Source organism: Canis aureus, chromosome 1 (genome assembly GCF_053574225.1).
Source record: "Canis aureus isolate CA01 chromosome 1, VMU_Caureus_v.1.0, whole genome shotgun sequence".
Lineage (NCBI taxonomy): Eukaryota > Metazoa > Chordata > Mammalia > Carnivora > Canidae > Canis > Canis aureus.
In genome coordinates this window covers 54,915,245-54,930,927 of record NC_135611.1, presented here as the reverse complement: position 1 = coordinate 54,930,927, position 15,683 = coordinate 54,915,245, and the positions used below count along the sequence as shown (strand labels likewise).

Below are 15,683 nucleotides of genomic sequence, written 5' to 3'. Positions count from 1 at the left end.
CTTCCTATCACATTACCCTGTCACCACTCTCACTGTGCCCCCCAGTTCTCCCCTTCGTCACCGGAAGGTCGTTTAGGTATAAATAGCCCTGGTGCACCTGCCCAGAGCCTCCCGGCATGACGTGTGAATCCATTCCCATGTGGCTGCGACTTGTTGTGTCATCCTAAGATCCCGGGACGGCCGAGGTGATTTAAAGCGAATGAATTTGATCATAAGACCCCCATTCCCTTTCTGTCAGTGTGGGATGGACTGTTCCAGAGGCTCAGAGAGGGGAATCTAGGTCAGAATTATAATGCATCTCGTCAAGCTCAAGACCTACACAGAACGTGGCTGCCAATCGCTCTCGATTTAACCCTGTGTACTGCCGCTTACATTCCAAAATGAGAAGCACGAGTATCTTTGCCCTGAAACCCCAAACCCACTCCTAGGTTTGAACACAGGGAAAGAAAAGCATGTGTAATAGTAACACATATTAGCACACATTAGCCCAAAGTTTACCCAGTTATAGGAAGAAATTGACTGACCTTTAAGACTGCATCAGGAGCCATCCAGAGCACAGAGGGCACCTGGGTACCTTACACAGCCCTTTGCTACCTGCTCAGAACCAGGATGAAACCACAGCCTCCTCGGGGACCGGGAGGAACGGTGGTGTTCTGGGGCTGCCCTTGCACAGGCTATGCTCACAGGTGGACCGAGAACACGGATGAGTGTTCTGGGGGCTGAGGGGTCCTCGAGGGAGCCCGCCCACCAGCGAGCCCTCGGTGGGCTCTCTCTCCCACGCTCTCCCTTCTGGTCAATTAGGATTTCCTTAATGAAGCACAGGCTTACAGAGGAGGTTCGAAGGACTAAGGAAAACTAGACATACATGCTATAATTGTGCTGCTGAGCAATGGCTGGGTTCTGTGACCAGTTTTGGGGGCACACACTGGGCTGGGTGTGCATTAGGAGGGAGGAATTGGGAATCTGAACCAGGCAGGCCAGCCCAGGGGTCCTGGGGTGGGGGAAGCTAGGAGGTACCACATCCTCTGCTCCCTGAGTTATTGCTAAATACTGGAGCTAAAGGGAGGCAGTCCTCTCCACCTAAACGATGTGCACAGCAGCACCACTGCTAGGTGACAGATGCCATTCTGATGAATTCCTTTCCCTTACGTATAAAGACTTGGAAAATGGGAGCCTTGTCTCCCCACAAGGTCAGCCTTCAGGCCTGGGCCTCTGTGTGGCTATTGGGGGTGAGACAGGCGAAAGACTGGGGTAAAGCACGTGGCCCTGAGAGTCAGTGTGGTCTGAGGAGGCGCCTGTGCTTTCATGGTCCACTTGGATTCTCAAAGCCTTGGTATCCTCCCCCCATGGCAGGGGCGTGGAGGGATGGCAGGACAAGCAGCAGAGCTGTGCAGGTTTCTGCAGGGAGGGGAAGGGGGTTTGAAAAAGTGCCAGTGGCCTTGACGACGCAGCCCTGCTTCTCATTGGAGCTGGTGTGGTTATACTGTTGGTGGTCGGAGGGAAACGAGCCTGCAGGGTGTCCCCAGCAGCCTGGAATCTACCCCCTGGGGGCCCGCACATGCACACGGTCCTGACCGCAGACGCCTCCAGGTGCTGTTTGGTGTTCCATCGTAGAGCAAAACCGCTTCTGTTGAAAAGCCCTGGGTTCTGGGGATGTTTTATCTGCAGGTTTGAGACTGGGAGCAGGTCTCAGCCTCCTGCTTCCAGGGGTCCCTGTGTCAGTGGAGCTGCAGGGAGAAGAGCAGCTGAAATGTATGACCTCCAGCCCCACATGCAAACGGCTCGCCTCTCACTGCTCATTTGGGTTAAGTGACAGCCAGTTCTGTGTGCCTGTAAATAAACCCCCCTGTTCCTAAAGCAGGAGCCCGGCTTAGTTGGGATTCCCCTTCTCCTCTCCCTCCGGCTCCCTCCCCTCCCCACTAGCTTCCTCCCTAACCTGTCGCCCACCTGCAAGAGAACACATGCCTGACCAGGGAGAGGATGTGAGTTTTCCTTGAGCAGGACAGGTATTGATTTAATAACCCAGCTCAAATACCGCCGGAGAATCCCTGTTGCGAGCAGAAAGGGTCTGAGCCCCGCAGGGCTGCGCCTCGGCCATCGGTCTCAGTAACCGCTAACATTTTAATAAGGAAGCACACTTCGCTTGGCCTTATTAGATTTCCTCTGACAAGTGCACACATCATGGAAGTTTATTCCCACCCCAGAGTGCGTCACCGCGGAAAGTAGCATCTTTCTATTTCTGGAAAGAGCTTAGGAAGTAAATCAATTCCTAATGAAATCTATTCACCCAGGGCAGGAAATGACCAGATAATCCAGGGCGGAGTCAACGCATTCGTTTTCCTCCCACGGCTCCCAGGTGCACAACCCGAGCTCTGCTCTGCCCTGTGCCCCAGCTCCTGCCTCTCGCAAACCGGGGGCACCTGGTGGTCACCAGCCATGCCGGCCTCTGCCCCCCGCCTCCCTGATCCCAGACACAGTGGTTGTTCTATCAGCCGCACCTGGCAGTTTCTGTGGCTGCCGTGGCTTCTGGAAGGGTGTGCTCTGGGCAGGGATGGGGCACTGCGCCCTCCTGCCCCGTGAGTGGTGCTGTAAGGGGAAAAGCAGGTCCTCTTCCTGCTGACCCTCACTCGCTCCTGACCTTGCACCACTCACCCAACCTGCCTTCGCCTGGGTTCCCTCATCTGTAAAGTCAAGGTGATAAAATCTGCTTTTCTGTGTCATGGAGAGATTTAGAGCAGATCTGGACGGAGGTCGCTGCGTTTGTTTTCTGAGCCACGAGGGTCCCTGGTTGCAGACCTACAGACATAGAAGAGTCAAGAAAGGGCCTGGGCAAAACTGGGAAAACTCGTGCTACATGGTTGCAGCCAGACTCCCCTCCTGGTGTCCAGGCCCTGGGTGTGCCGACCTGCCAGGTTCTCAGCACGCCGGCCAGTGCCGTGACTCCGCTCCCAGGGCACGCCGACTGACAAGGACTGCGACGTTCTGAAGCCCGCCCCGCAGACGCCCCCTCAGCCTCAGCTAGGAGCAGCTGCCTTGAGGCCCCCCAATGCCTCTCCATCCCAGGGCTCACCTCCCAGGCCGGCCCCACTTTCCCCTCCTCCCCCCGCTTGCTTCTTCCCCATCGGCAGCTTTACCCAAGCCTGATTCCAAACTGCATTGTTCCCATAGTTGAATCTCCCCAAAAGAACGAATTGTTGATTTGCCCGAGAGCACTGAAGACAACGCAATCAGGTTTAGACCACATTTTCAAGGAAGCCAGTGTCAGAGTGAAGCAGTGAGGGGCGTGGATTTTCTGGCTCCGTGACTCAGGGTCAGGGCCAGATGTGGCCATTCCGGAGAAGGGCCGATCCTCCTCAGGATTCAGGCATTCTCAGCAGCCCATCAAGGCACACAAATGCATGTAAAGGAACGCAAAAGCACAACTCTGCCCACTTGAGCAGAGGGGTCTGGACCCCCAAATCTGGGGTGCCCGAGGAAAGTACTGTGGTCCCCGGTCACAGGCTCTGGGATGCGTGTGCACCGGAGGGACCTGGTTCGATTCTAGCAGGGGGCTTTCCCAGCGTTCCCCACGTGCTGGCCCTGCAGTGGCCAGGGCGGGGGAGGGTGCCAAGCAGCAGGGGCCCCTCCCTGCTGTTACCTGGGGTGGGCTAAGACATTACTGTCCAGCCAGATTGGACTTGAAGAGAAAAATTCAAAAAGAAAAATTGTGCCCCCCAAAAAAGGCTTAAAACCTCATGTTGCCCTAAATGGAGATTACTTAGCATGTGTCCAGACCCTCATACCTTCAATTGTGGCCCTTATAGGATGTAATTATATCATATATTGTACATAATATCAACACGTGACTTACTGGATTCCACACGTATTCACGTATACGTCAGAGTATGCAGAGGGGCTGGCAGCAGGTGAAAACCGGGGCGGAGTATTCGAAGCATGTCTTCCCCTCCCCAACATCAGGGTCTGCTGCTCTATGGCATGTTTCGAGGTGTCCGTAGCTCCTCACTGTCCCGTCCTGCTTTCCCTGCAGAAGCTGTACAGGAAGGAGATCAAGCCGCCGTTCAAGCCAGCAGTGGGCAGGCCCGAGGACACCTTCCACTTTGACCCCGAGTTCACAGCACGGACGCCCACAGGTGTGTGCCCGCGTGAGTGCATGCAGACCCGGGGTGCTGGCCAGTTGTGGGTCCTCCTCCTGGGTCAGTTAGGGAGAGTGACTTAGGAGCCAGCAGATCTCAGGTTCAGGAAAGCTTCCTTGGAGAAAACTGGTTGGTTCTGTTTGACTTTCTTGTTTTCTGGTCCACCATGGAGGTTTAAGTGATAGAACCAGTTCTCAGTCATCTCTCCACCCTTGCTGCCACCCCAGCAGCATCTGGTTTGGAAATTATCTAGGAGTTCCGTAGAGTCCCCCTCACCTGCTGCCTCTCGTTCTGAGCTGCCAATCCAGGGACCGCTTCTTTCAGGCAGGCACAGAAGAGAACCTCAAGACAATGAAAATCTCTCATGTATCAAGAGGGTTCTGTGGGAGGAGGAAGGCAAAGCCCATAGCTGTGTGAACCGTAGATCTTATTCATGCAAACCCCACACACCTGTCAGAAAAGTTGTGTCAGCTACTGGACGTCCCCACAGCACACGACACGTATACTTAGCTTTCATGAAGATCAACAGTCACTCTTGACTTGAAGAGTCAGAGCTCATCCGTCCCTCTAGAAGTTCTCATTTTGTGACATTAATGAGTTAATATTAATTTTTTTGAGGTATGTTGATTGTCTTGGTCTGCCCAGGCTGCCCTGATGGCCACTTCGATCAACAGACATTTATTTTGATTCCTGGTGAGAGTTTTCTTCGTGGCTTGCAGACGGCCACCTTCTGTGTGTCCTCACCCGGCTTCATTCTGCCCACGAGGAGGAAAAGAGAGATCCCTGCTCGCTCTCTCTTCTTATAAGGACACCAGTGCTCTTGGAGCAGATCTCATGACCTCATTTCACCTTAATTACTTCCCGAAAGACCCCATCTCCAAAGACAGTCACATGGAAGGTTAGGGCTTCAAACTATAAATTTTGGGGGAACATGATCCAGTCCACACAGTGACGTATCTGTTACATAATGGTGTTACGTGGAAAAGAAAAAAAAGGAAGAAATCCCTTGTCTATGGGGATTCTTCTTAACTTTTGAATCTGAAACTTTCTATGATTTTTATGGATAATCGTGAAACAGAGATGGTCAAATACAATATACTATGTGGAGAAACTTGGAACAGAGAATCCACTTTATTCCCTTTAAGTTAGGCGGTTGGCGCTGGGAAATAAATTCCCACCATGCTAGACTGGAGAAGCTTCATTAAAACCCAGAAGGCTGCAGCACAGAGTAGTTTTTAGAATCTGAAAACCATGTGCCTCCAGACAGCAGAGACGGAAGCGCGGCGGGCGCCAAGCTGCTCCAGACCCGGGGCTCCGGCTCCCCGGCTTGCTTCCCACTCTCTGCCTTTCACTTGCACAGAATTGCAGCTTTGAGGTCTTTCTGCTCCTGAAAGCCCCCATGCTACCACCTGCTGCCCTGGAGGTCTCTACAGAGCACAACCGATACATCCACGTTGAATGATCTTCAACCCCCAGGGCGCTTAGGGCTTTAGATTTAAGACTTTGAGCTCATCCCAGAGAATTAGCCAGAGCCCTGCAAATGGTAAAGGCAGAGCATATAGCTCAAGAGGCTCATTTACAGCTGCTGAAGAGTGTGTTGCTTTGGGGGAAGAACAGCTCGTTTACCTTGCACTGATGCACTTTTGTTAGTAAGTGGAGAATTTGCAGATCAAACAAGCTTTGTCTCTGAACTGGCGGTGGGGCACGAAGTACACAGCCGTACCTTCTATCACCTTCTATCGCCAAGGCTGCCTCTCCCTGCAGGGACCCGCAGAGCTGGCGGGCAGGCTCAGGGCAATCAGCGCAAGTTCAGATGGGTCCTTGTGGAAGTCATCACCCCTAACGTTTGGTTGGCGTGGCTGGTGTGCCTGAACCATAGACGGCATAAGTAGAACTTAGCGTGCTTTAGAATCATCCAGGGGATGCTGGTTTTGGGTACAGTATTTAAAATGCAAAAATAAATAAATAAATAAATAAATAAATAAATAAATAAATAAAGGCACATGAGCTGGATAAAAGAAAATTTAAAACTTTGATGATCTCATGACTAGTTTCTGACTAGTATGTTTGAGGGGTTTTTACATCTTGGTCTGGCATCTCTCATCAATCCGTGCAATCCAGTAGGCAGCTGGTTTGTGCGTGACCAAACTAGCTTTCCTGTTGGCTTAAGTTTAAAAAAAAAAAAAGACCATAAGCCTACCACAAGATGTTCCTACTCCGCATCCAGAAATCTAACCTACAGGATGTGGATTAGCCACTGTTTCAGAATCACCTTGCTATAGCTACCCTTTAACATGACCATGCGCTGAGCTCATATGCTTAGAAAATTCTACCTCTTATTAATGCATAAATGTGGAGAGAATGATTTCTCTGTGTCCTTAGCACTTCAGTTACTCCCTAGCACAACCCAAGCTGTATGGTGTCATAAATTAAGCAAAAGAGATTGGAGAATGCAAAATAGTAGGCCCCTCCTGGAAGGTTGAATGCTCTCGTTGTTACCTGCAGACTCACCCGGTGTCCCCCCCAGCGCCAATGCACATCATCTGTTTAGAGGATTCAGTTTTGTGGCCTCAAGTCTGGTCCAGGAGCCCTCGCAACAAGATCTGCACAAAGCCACGGTCCATCCCATCGTGCAGGTAACCCCGTCCTGCACGGCTGCCCCCGCCTCCAGCAGGTGTGGGTGGAGAGATGCTTGCACCCGTGTCGCACGTGGACTGAGAGTCAGCCTGGGTGCCGGGGTGCTGGTGCCACGTGTACTTTCTGCCACCAACTCTTCCCAGCCTCCTGGGTGTTACCGAGTCCCAAGGTGATCTGAGCTGTGGCTCTCACCCCTGCGCCACAGTCATCCTAACAAAGGGAGAAGAGTTCTGATCAGAATGTCCCCGGGGTCGGCCTGTGGCTGGAGCCCTGCAGGGGTCACGGTATGGATAGGACTGGCACCCTAGGAGAGTGGTTCGGTTTGCGGGTGCCACTTCCCTGTTGTGAAATGTGCTGTTTGGGGGATCAATTCGGAGGATATTTTTTATTTTTATTTTTTTTTATTTTTTTAAGGAAAGCAAGGTTTTTCTCCACCCTGCAGACCTTTTTTTTTTTTTTTTTTTTTATTTTTTTTTTATGATAGTCACACAGAGAGAGAGAGAGAGGCAGAGACACAGGCAGAGGGAGAAGCAGGCTCCATGCACCGGGAGCCCGACGTGGGATTCGATCCCGGGTTTCCAGGATCGCGCCCTGGGCCAAAGGCAGGCGCCAAACCGCTGCGCCACCCAGGGATCCCAGGAGGAAATTTTTTAGAAGGAGTTTTCCACATTTTAAGTAACCAGATACTCTAATTCTCTTTTAGAGAATTCTAAAAAGAAATTGTGATTATGTTTTATTTAAGGACAATGTCAGGGAAAATTAGAGAGCGTTAGATTTCCCTATTTCTCTCTCCAGGGCCCTCTGGGAACTGACAATTTCCAATGGGGACACTTGCTGTGATGGTGTATACTGATATTAGTGGCTTTTTGTCTGTGCTCAGTACAGAGAGGGGAGGCTTGTGCATATGGGCAGACGTGGGCTGTGACTGCGACACCCCGGGGTGTGAGTTCCCATTAGATGTTGACACCCAGACACCACTCTGGCCTCGAGTGTCAGAACCACACACCCGTTATCCACAGGGGCTTCTGTGCTCCTGGCTCTGGATTCACATCCTCTTGGATCCTTGGGGGGAAATGTGGCCAGTCAGCTGACACTGAGTATTGTGGTCTAAAAAGTTAAGCTCATACTGGAGAGATGAGGGCAGTGGGGATTTAGATCTGGAATCATTGCTGACCAGCAGCATGACCTTCATGATTCCATTAACCCCTGGCCTCAGTGACCTCGAGTGACCATCTGGAACCTCCCTGGCTGCCCCTGTGTGCCTGTGGTTGTGTCTTTGCCTTAGAGAGCGCTGCCAGCAATCTCTGCCCTGGGTCTCTCTCTGCAGCAGCTACATGGAAACAACATCCACTTCACTGATGGCTATGAGATCAAAGAGGACATCGGGGTGGGCTCCTACTCCGTGTGCAAGCGCTGTGTGCACAAAGCTACTGAGGCAGAGTATGCCGTGAAGGTAAGACTGTGTGTGCACGTGGGCTGTGCGGTGGGCGGGCACCATGCACCACTGCCCGGCCCCCAGCTGGCATGGCTGAGCTGGCCAGCCTCTCCCCCTGCACCATCTCACGAGCCCTAACACTACACAGTTGGCTTTGCTTTGATATGAGGTCACCCATTCAAAACTTATTTTGCAAATCATAAATATTTTCAGTTTTATTCAACATGTAAGTACTGACCAACTTTAGCACTTTTGTATACAGAATACCCTCAAATAAAAGCTTTGGGTGCCCAGGGTTTTGGAAAATACAACTGGGGTATGGGCACAGTGTTTGAGGGAGGAGGGGAGAGGAGGGGGGAGAGGAGGAAGCTACAGTCACCAAAAATTAAATCAAAGAAAGGAATAGAGGCATAAACTGGTAACATCTGGGCAAACTTAAGCAGAAGGCCGGTACTTTTACTCTCAACCATCGAGAAAAGTAAATAGTAAGAATTATCTAAGATTATCTAGAATCCGATCTCTACATATTACCTTTAGCCCCTGTAATTGTTGCTAGATTTGGTATTTGATCTGGAAATCCCAAATACCAGTTTCTTGAGTTTTCTGGTTGGTAAAAAGTGGATGAAAGCTAAAGCTTCCGGCTAAAAGCATAACCTAACTTATGTAAAAAGCGTCCACCGTGCATTCTCTCCACAAGAGAGCCAGAGATGCTCTAACACCACTGCTTCCCCACTGAACTGACCTCGGGACCCTGGAGACACCAGGTCCAGCCTGTGGCGTCATCATGACCAGACCTGAACGTGTCTGCAGCTCGTGGTACTGCACCTGCCCTACACCAAATACGTGGGGACACACGGAACCTGTCCAGCAGGCAGTGGTATAAAAGGAGCAATTCCTTCCATCATGATTTTCCTAAGCTCAGAAGACATTGTTCGAAATGTTGCCTACAGGAGATGACCCCCTTCCTTCGCAGGTAGCCCACACTCTGTGTTTCTTGCACTGAGAAAATATTCCACTCTGTCAAAAAAAAAAAAAAAGAAAAAGAAAAAGACACCAGCCAAAAACAGGAAAAATAAAACAAAACAAAACAAAAAACCTAGGCCCTTTGGTCTAGTTTGGGTTGAAAATTGATGACTTTGACAATTGTATCTTGAGGGACACCTGGGTGGCTCAGTGGTTGAGCGTCTGCCTTTGGCTCAGGGCGTGATCCCGGATTCCCAAGATCGAGTCCCACATGGGGCTCCTTGCAGGGAGGCTGCTTATCCTCCCTCTGCCTGTGTCTCTGCCTCTCTTTTTCTGTCTTTCATTAATAAATAAATAAAATCTTTTTAAAAAAAAAGAAGAAAAAAAACCTGTAAAAAAAAAAAAACAAATGTATCTTGAATTCCTCAACCAAGAAAGAATGTTTGAAATACGGGGGAACAGTTTGTGCATTGCACGGACAGACTCCTGGCACCCCACCTGCCCAGGAGCCCAGGAGTCAGGAGCACGTTACCGGGAGCCGAAGAAAGGAGTGCGGCACGATTCCCGGGAGCAGTGGGTCCAGAGTGCACACGTACCGCTGACAGGTCCCAGCGTCCTATAGCAGGTGCGGCATGGTGTCGCCAGCGGTCACCTCTGTGGCCCGGGTGTGTGCGGCTCCATGTATTTCCAAGCGTGGGGTGATGAGGAGTTTAATTTCTCCTCTTCCTTGGGAGAGTCCAGCGGAGTGTGTGTGTGGACGCCCCTGTTTCCCCGCTCAGGTGCAGCTCCCGTGGGCAGGTGAGCCCGATGTGGGGCGTGCACCTGCACTCTGCCCTGGATGAGAGGATCTCATCTGTGCTTCAGAACCTACGTCACACATGCTCCATATGCCTGCGTGGGCTTCCAAGAATTTTTTCTGCCTGGGTCATTTCTCACAGAATTCCTTTAGGCAGCTTATCGGGTGACCGGCAGCAATCCCAGAAACAATCACTGCTTCCAGTGAGCACGAAGAAATGCATCTATTGTTCGGCTGGCTCAGTGACCACGATGCCCTTCTAGAAAACAGCCTGCCTCTGTGAGGCTTATCAGCTATGTTTTGTGCCTCTGAAAAGAAACCTTGCATTGACAGAGGCAGTGGTGTGTTTCCCCGTACTGTCCCCATATCCAGCTCTCCTAGAAAAACACCGTCTGAATTCAGCTTTGTTTCGTGTCTCTACTTTGGTCCCCAAGTCTCTCGTTGAGGCCACACCGTGCTGGGAACATCCGAGGCGTCTCACCCCAGGGCCCACGAGCCAGATGCGTAGCTGCAGCTTCGTGCAGCAGAAAGCCAGGTCCTGCTCCATCCCTCCCCTTGCTTTTTTTCCAAGCCTTGAAGTTCCCTGGACAAACTGAGCTGCTGGACCTTGCAGGATTTCCCTCATCAGCACTGAGACCACAGTGGGTCGTCTGGAAGGTGTTTAAATTCGCCAAACGCAGGCAGGAGCGTTGACCCTCCGCCGCACAGGCCCCGGGACCCAGAGCTGGGTCAGGAGCCCGTGCGCGCTCCTGGTTGGAATCACAGCGGTCCGGTCATTGCTCTTGGTTTGGATCCCCTTCAAGGGTGAAGGAAGTGGCAGGAATTTCAAGGCAAAGAGCTCCGCATTCAGGATGGGCCCATTTGTTACCAAAATGTTTTCACATCCTGCAGATCGCTCCTCCATCTCATTTTCAGTATTTTCCGGGTAGAACATAATTGAAATAGTCTGTGGCCTCTTAGTGGGTCAGCTGAGTGGTGGATGAGTAGCAGTGTCCCCACTGAGGGACGAACTTAGCAGCAAAGCTGAGTAGGCCTCGCAACAGCGCAGCGCTGAGAGCATGGCCTCTGATGCTTGGTGTGCAGTTGGACCTCAGCTCCGCAGACGTCCTGTTGAGCCTTGGCGGCCGAACTTGGCCCCCAGCATCCCGCCAGCACGCGAGCAGGGGCAGACCCAGCCATGCACGTTCTCGCGTGCACGGAAAAGGGTGTGTTTCATTTTGAGACACGGCCTAGTCAGAGCCAGTCGGGGCCCCCACACCCCACTGCATAGGGGATTCAGAAACCTCCCCTCTGCGTAATGAGCAGAAAAACGTACGACGTAATGAACAGCAACTTTGAAGAACAGTGGGACGCAGCCAGAGGGCAGGGGCTTCTGTCTGGGGCAGGTGTAATCAGTGGGGCTGGTTTTGCTCCCGACATCCTGGTTTTCACACTGGGATGGCAGGTGCCACCGGGGCCTGATGGACAGAGGCCGAGGATGCTGCTTATAGTGTCCTGCACCGGGCGGCTCCCTCCCACCGTCCTCCACAGTTACCCAACCCATGATGTCATAGAGACCTTCAACCTAAAGCCTCCTTCGGGGATGTGGGGCGAATATCTCACGCAGATAAATTCCAGCAGACTGATATTTGGGAGATGAGGGTGGCCTATCTGGCAGGCTTCGAGTAGCAGGGGGACAATCTGGAAGAGCTCTACTCAGGGGCAGGGCAGGACCCCTGGCGGACGGAGCAGGAACTGCCAGCGCTGCAGAGACCAGGCCTGCAGCCTCCAGCCTGGGAGCGCGGGTGGGATATGGTCGTTCTCACATTCCCAGAAATATCATGTTTTGCTTTAAGCATATTTTTCCGTCTTATAGGTGCCTAATTTTGCCACTGTAATTACTCTGTCATCACTTTAAATACATTTAAGGCCATATTTCAACCTCTCTACCCAAGTATATTCCCAGTCAACAAGATTGTTGGTTTTGCATTTATTCTCAGCTGCGTTTTTCTGTGCAGCTCTTAGAATGAGTGAGAGCAGGGGCACCTGGGTGGCTCCGTGGTTGAGCATCTGCCTTTGGCTCAGGGCGTGATCCGGAGTCCTGGGATCGAGTCCCACATTGGGCTCCCTACATGGAGCCTGCTTCTCCCTCTGCCTGTGTCTCTGCCTCTCTCTATGTGACTCTCCTGAATGAAGAAAGAAATTTAAAAAAATAAAAAAGGATTAGGGAGGCCAGGTCTAGCAACCACTTAACAAAACCTTTAGCGCAGCATGCGCACAGTAGGGACTCAGTGCATGCCGGTTTGGAGTCTGAATCCGAGGCTCGGTCCCTCCCTCCCTGCCGAGATAGACAAGGCTGGATTGCCCAGCATCTCCCAGTGGGAAAGCCTGGCCTCAGGTGGTCAGGCAGGTGCTGCCCCTCATCCTGCTTGAGGGCACCACCTGGGGCTGACGGCGTAGGACATCCCACCGGTGCACCCGCCTCATGCTGATGGAGCAGATGGGAAAATCCTTACGTCCTCTCTTCCTCTCCTCTGTGTCAGGCACATTATGGGGGAACAGATGTGCCCCACTTTCTCAGCACCCAGGCTGTTTCCGTGGGGCACGCAGCTCAACAGTCCAATGCACGATCCAAGTTCACCTTCACGTTCACAGCCAGCCCCAGAAGGCGAGGAGAGGAGATGCGCTTGTACAGGACTTTGAAATGACGTGACACAAAACTGCACAGATGGCCGGGCACAAGTGCACCTTTCTTTTAATTTGAGGTTAACAGGGAATCACTTGTGATGTGCAGAAGGTAACTTGGATTGAGCCGCACGTGAAGGGGAGAGGTTTATTTGAATCGAAAAAAAAAATCATTAGTGTTCTCTCATTCTATCAAAGGTGCTGTACGCACCTTACACGAATTGCTGAAGAGGGTCTCTGGTTTTTATGTTTTGGAGTCTTTGTGGCTCAGCATGATCCGGCTCGCGTTCTAGACAGCCTAGGAAGCCAATTTGTCTAAAAGGAAGGGCTCCTGGCCCTGTGTTGTGGGGAGAGCCATGGGAATATATCGGGGCTCATTCACTGTGGAGAAGCTGCCTTGTGTCCGTCAATGTCCCAACTTCTCAGGAGCCCACGTAGGTGCAACCGAGAGGGAGTTCCAGATGGTGTCTGCAAACAACTGGGGTGTGTACCGATTGCAGGACAAAGAACCAACACGCACACTCGAGGAACCGCTCCTGCCACCTGGATCCTCAGTTTCGAAACACAAACATCAGTCACGAAGCAACACCTGAAGTTCATGAGACCAGGAACAGCAAGCCTTAGATAAAATTCAGATTTTTTTTAAGATTATTTATTTATGAAAGACACAGAGAGAGAGAGAGAGGCAGAGACACAGGCAGGGGGAGAAGCAGGCTCCATGCAGGGAGCCCAACGTGGGACTCGATCCCGGGTCTCCAGGATCACACCCTGGGCTGAAGGCCGTGCCAAACCGCTGAGCCACGGGGCTGCCTGATAGAATTCAGACTTAGCGCAAGTTCTGTTAGGACGACCATGATGATGACAGGGACGGCACTCGCCGTGTGCCAAACTCACTGAAACCGAGACGCTCTGTGGGTTAAGCCAGCCGATGTTCACGACACCATGATGACACCCCCTCAAGGGCACAGAGGCTGACAGCCTAACAGCTCACGCAGGGACACGCAGCCTGTAAGGGGCACAGCTGAGGTCCATCCAAGCGAGCTGCCTCTCACTTCCAAGGGGCGAAGCCCGAAGCCTCCACTCCAGCTCACTTCCATGAATTCAGGGAAGCATGAGAGGTCACCCAGGTCATGAGAGAATGAGACAGCCACCCAGGGCAGATGGGGTGGGGCGGTAGTAAATGTAAAGCCCAAGTCACAGGGTCTGCAAGGAAATTGCGTGGTTTGAATGAGCCTCTAAGCTCCCTAAACGTTACAGCAAAGGTGGAACTGGAGAAAGTGGGGGTCCCCGTGACCCTGGATCCAAGGGGCCTTTCCTTGTGTGTTCCCTGCTGTTCTCCGGCTGGTGGCTCTCATTCGCCTGCCTTTGTGACAGGGTTGATTCCACCTGGTAATCTAGGTGATCCCAGTGTCTCCAGTTACTCAGTCAGGTTCCTCCTGGAAGCACAGCAACTTATCTGTCAGCTCCAGGTGTTAGGATGCGACGTCTTTGGGGCCCACATCCTGCCTTTGGGGCCCCAAGACACCCTGCAGCCCCCAGGCCCACCTTTGCCTGCTTCAGCCTCTTCCACACGGCAGCCAAAACCCAGTCTTCACAACGTACATGCCGTCTCCTCTCTCTGCTCAAGATCCCTCCTATGGTCTTCCATCCCACTGCCGGGGGGTTTAGGCGGGCAGCAGCCACCAGCAAGGCCTGTTACCTGTCCCCCTCTCAAGCCCCCTCTCCAGCTGGACTCAGCTCCCCAGGCTATTCCCAGAACACCTGACGCTCCTACCTGGGTGACAGGCTTGCCTTCCCTGGGCCAGAACTTTCCTCCCCGAGACCCAGAGCCGGCCACCTCATCTCCAGGGGTCCCTGCTCGCCGTCCGGGCCTCCCCACTGCACCCCGACCCCCTGTGGCTCCTGTCCTGTCACCCATACTCCATGGCCCCCATGTTTAACCTGACATACTGCATACCTTGTTTCCCATCTGTCCACCCCCACTGAGATACTTGGTGGTGTCAAGGACCAGGGTGATAAAAAGAGAGAAATATCAGTCAGGAGCTTTCCTTCACATTCCAAGTCATTTCATGCCTTTCTTTGGCTTTTGTATTGTCAGCGTTGACAACACAGGTGTTGGTAGAGCATTTCTTGTCCATGGAACACATTTTATTCTGCACAGAATCCCTTGTTCACTAGGCCAGTTGCATTCATTCCTTTTCATCATTTGTTATTAACGCTCTTTCGGCAGCAGACACACGGGTAGGTTGTGGTTGAGAACACAGACCTGTCCTCAGGGATCTCACAACCTGGCCACTGAGGTGTTTTACCGATCAAGGAACCAGAAGCTGCCACAAAAATACCATGTGGCTGAAGAGTCTGAAGCCGAATGTGCTTTGGGCGTCAGTGTTTCCTGCTGGCCCTTGTCATCTGCAGACAGACAAGCAGACACCTCTTCATCCAAGTCCTGCGGGCTGGAAGGTGCATTCGAGGGATGGATGGATGCCCCTCGTGAGCCACGGCCAGCTCCTCCTGGAGGGACCTACAAGCCTTCTCTTCAGGAGCATCTTGTTCTGTTATTAGAAGAACTCTAGTTTGCTTTAGCAAAACACTCAGGTGAAAGTGAAGTAAGATCCTTACAACTATGAGAGTCTGTGTCACCCAGTCCTTAATTCTAGGGAGGACGTGGGGCGGACCCACGTCCTCCGGGAGCTGGGCAGGCTGTCCTGACATGGAGCCCGCCTTGTGCTCTCAACAGACTGTTCACAATAGCATTAGCGTTCCTGTGCTCATTTTTTTATGTGTAGGTAAGTTCTCCAAAAATGCAATAGGATGGAGACAAATGTTTGTGATGAATAGAGCTTATTTTTAGAAGGAAAACTGATCAGCATAGAAATCTTAATTTCTTCCAAAAGGAGAGGCTTCAGTCAGTAGAGCATGAGGCTCTTGATCTCAGGGTTGTGAGTTCAAACCCCACGTTGGGCATAGAGCTCACATAGATAATTAAATAAAAAGGAAGGGAGAGAAAGAGAAAGAAAGGGAAAAAAAAGAAAAGGAAGGAAGGAAGGGAAACGAC

The 15,683-nt window shown here is 51.9% G+C and overlaps 1 protein-coding gene across 7 annotated transcripts in view; it reads left to right on the top strand.

Annotated features, from left to right (window-relative positions):
* Positions 1-15,683, top strand: part of RPS6KA2 (ribosomal protein S6 kinase A2) — a 344,859-nt gene that overhangs the window by 307,990 nt on the left and 21,186 nt on the right. For all 7 annotated transcript variants that reach the window (XM_077899684.1, XM_077899685.1, XM_077899688.1 and 4 more), the window contains 3 exons: positions 4,028-4,130; positions 6,639-6,769; positions 8,098-8,223. In XM_077899684.1, coding sequence (XP_077755810.1) covers positions 4,028-4,130; positions 6,639-6,769; positions 8,098-8,223 — 360 coding nt within the window. The remainder of the gene's footprint in view (positions 1-4,027; positions 4,131-6,638; positions 6,770-8,097; positions 8,224-15,683) is intronic.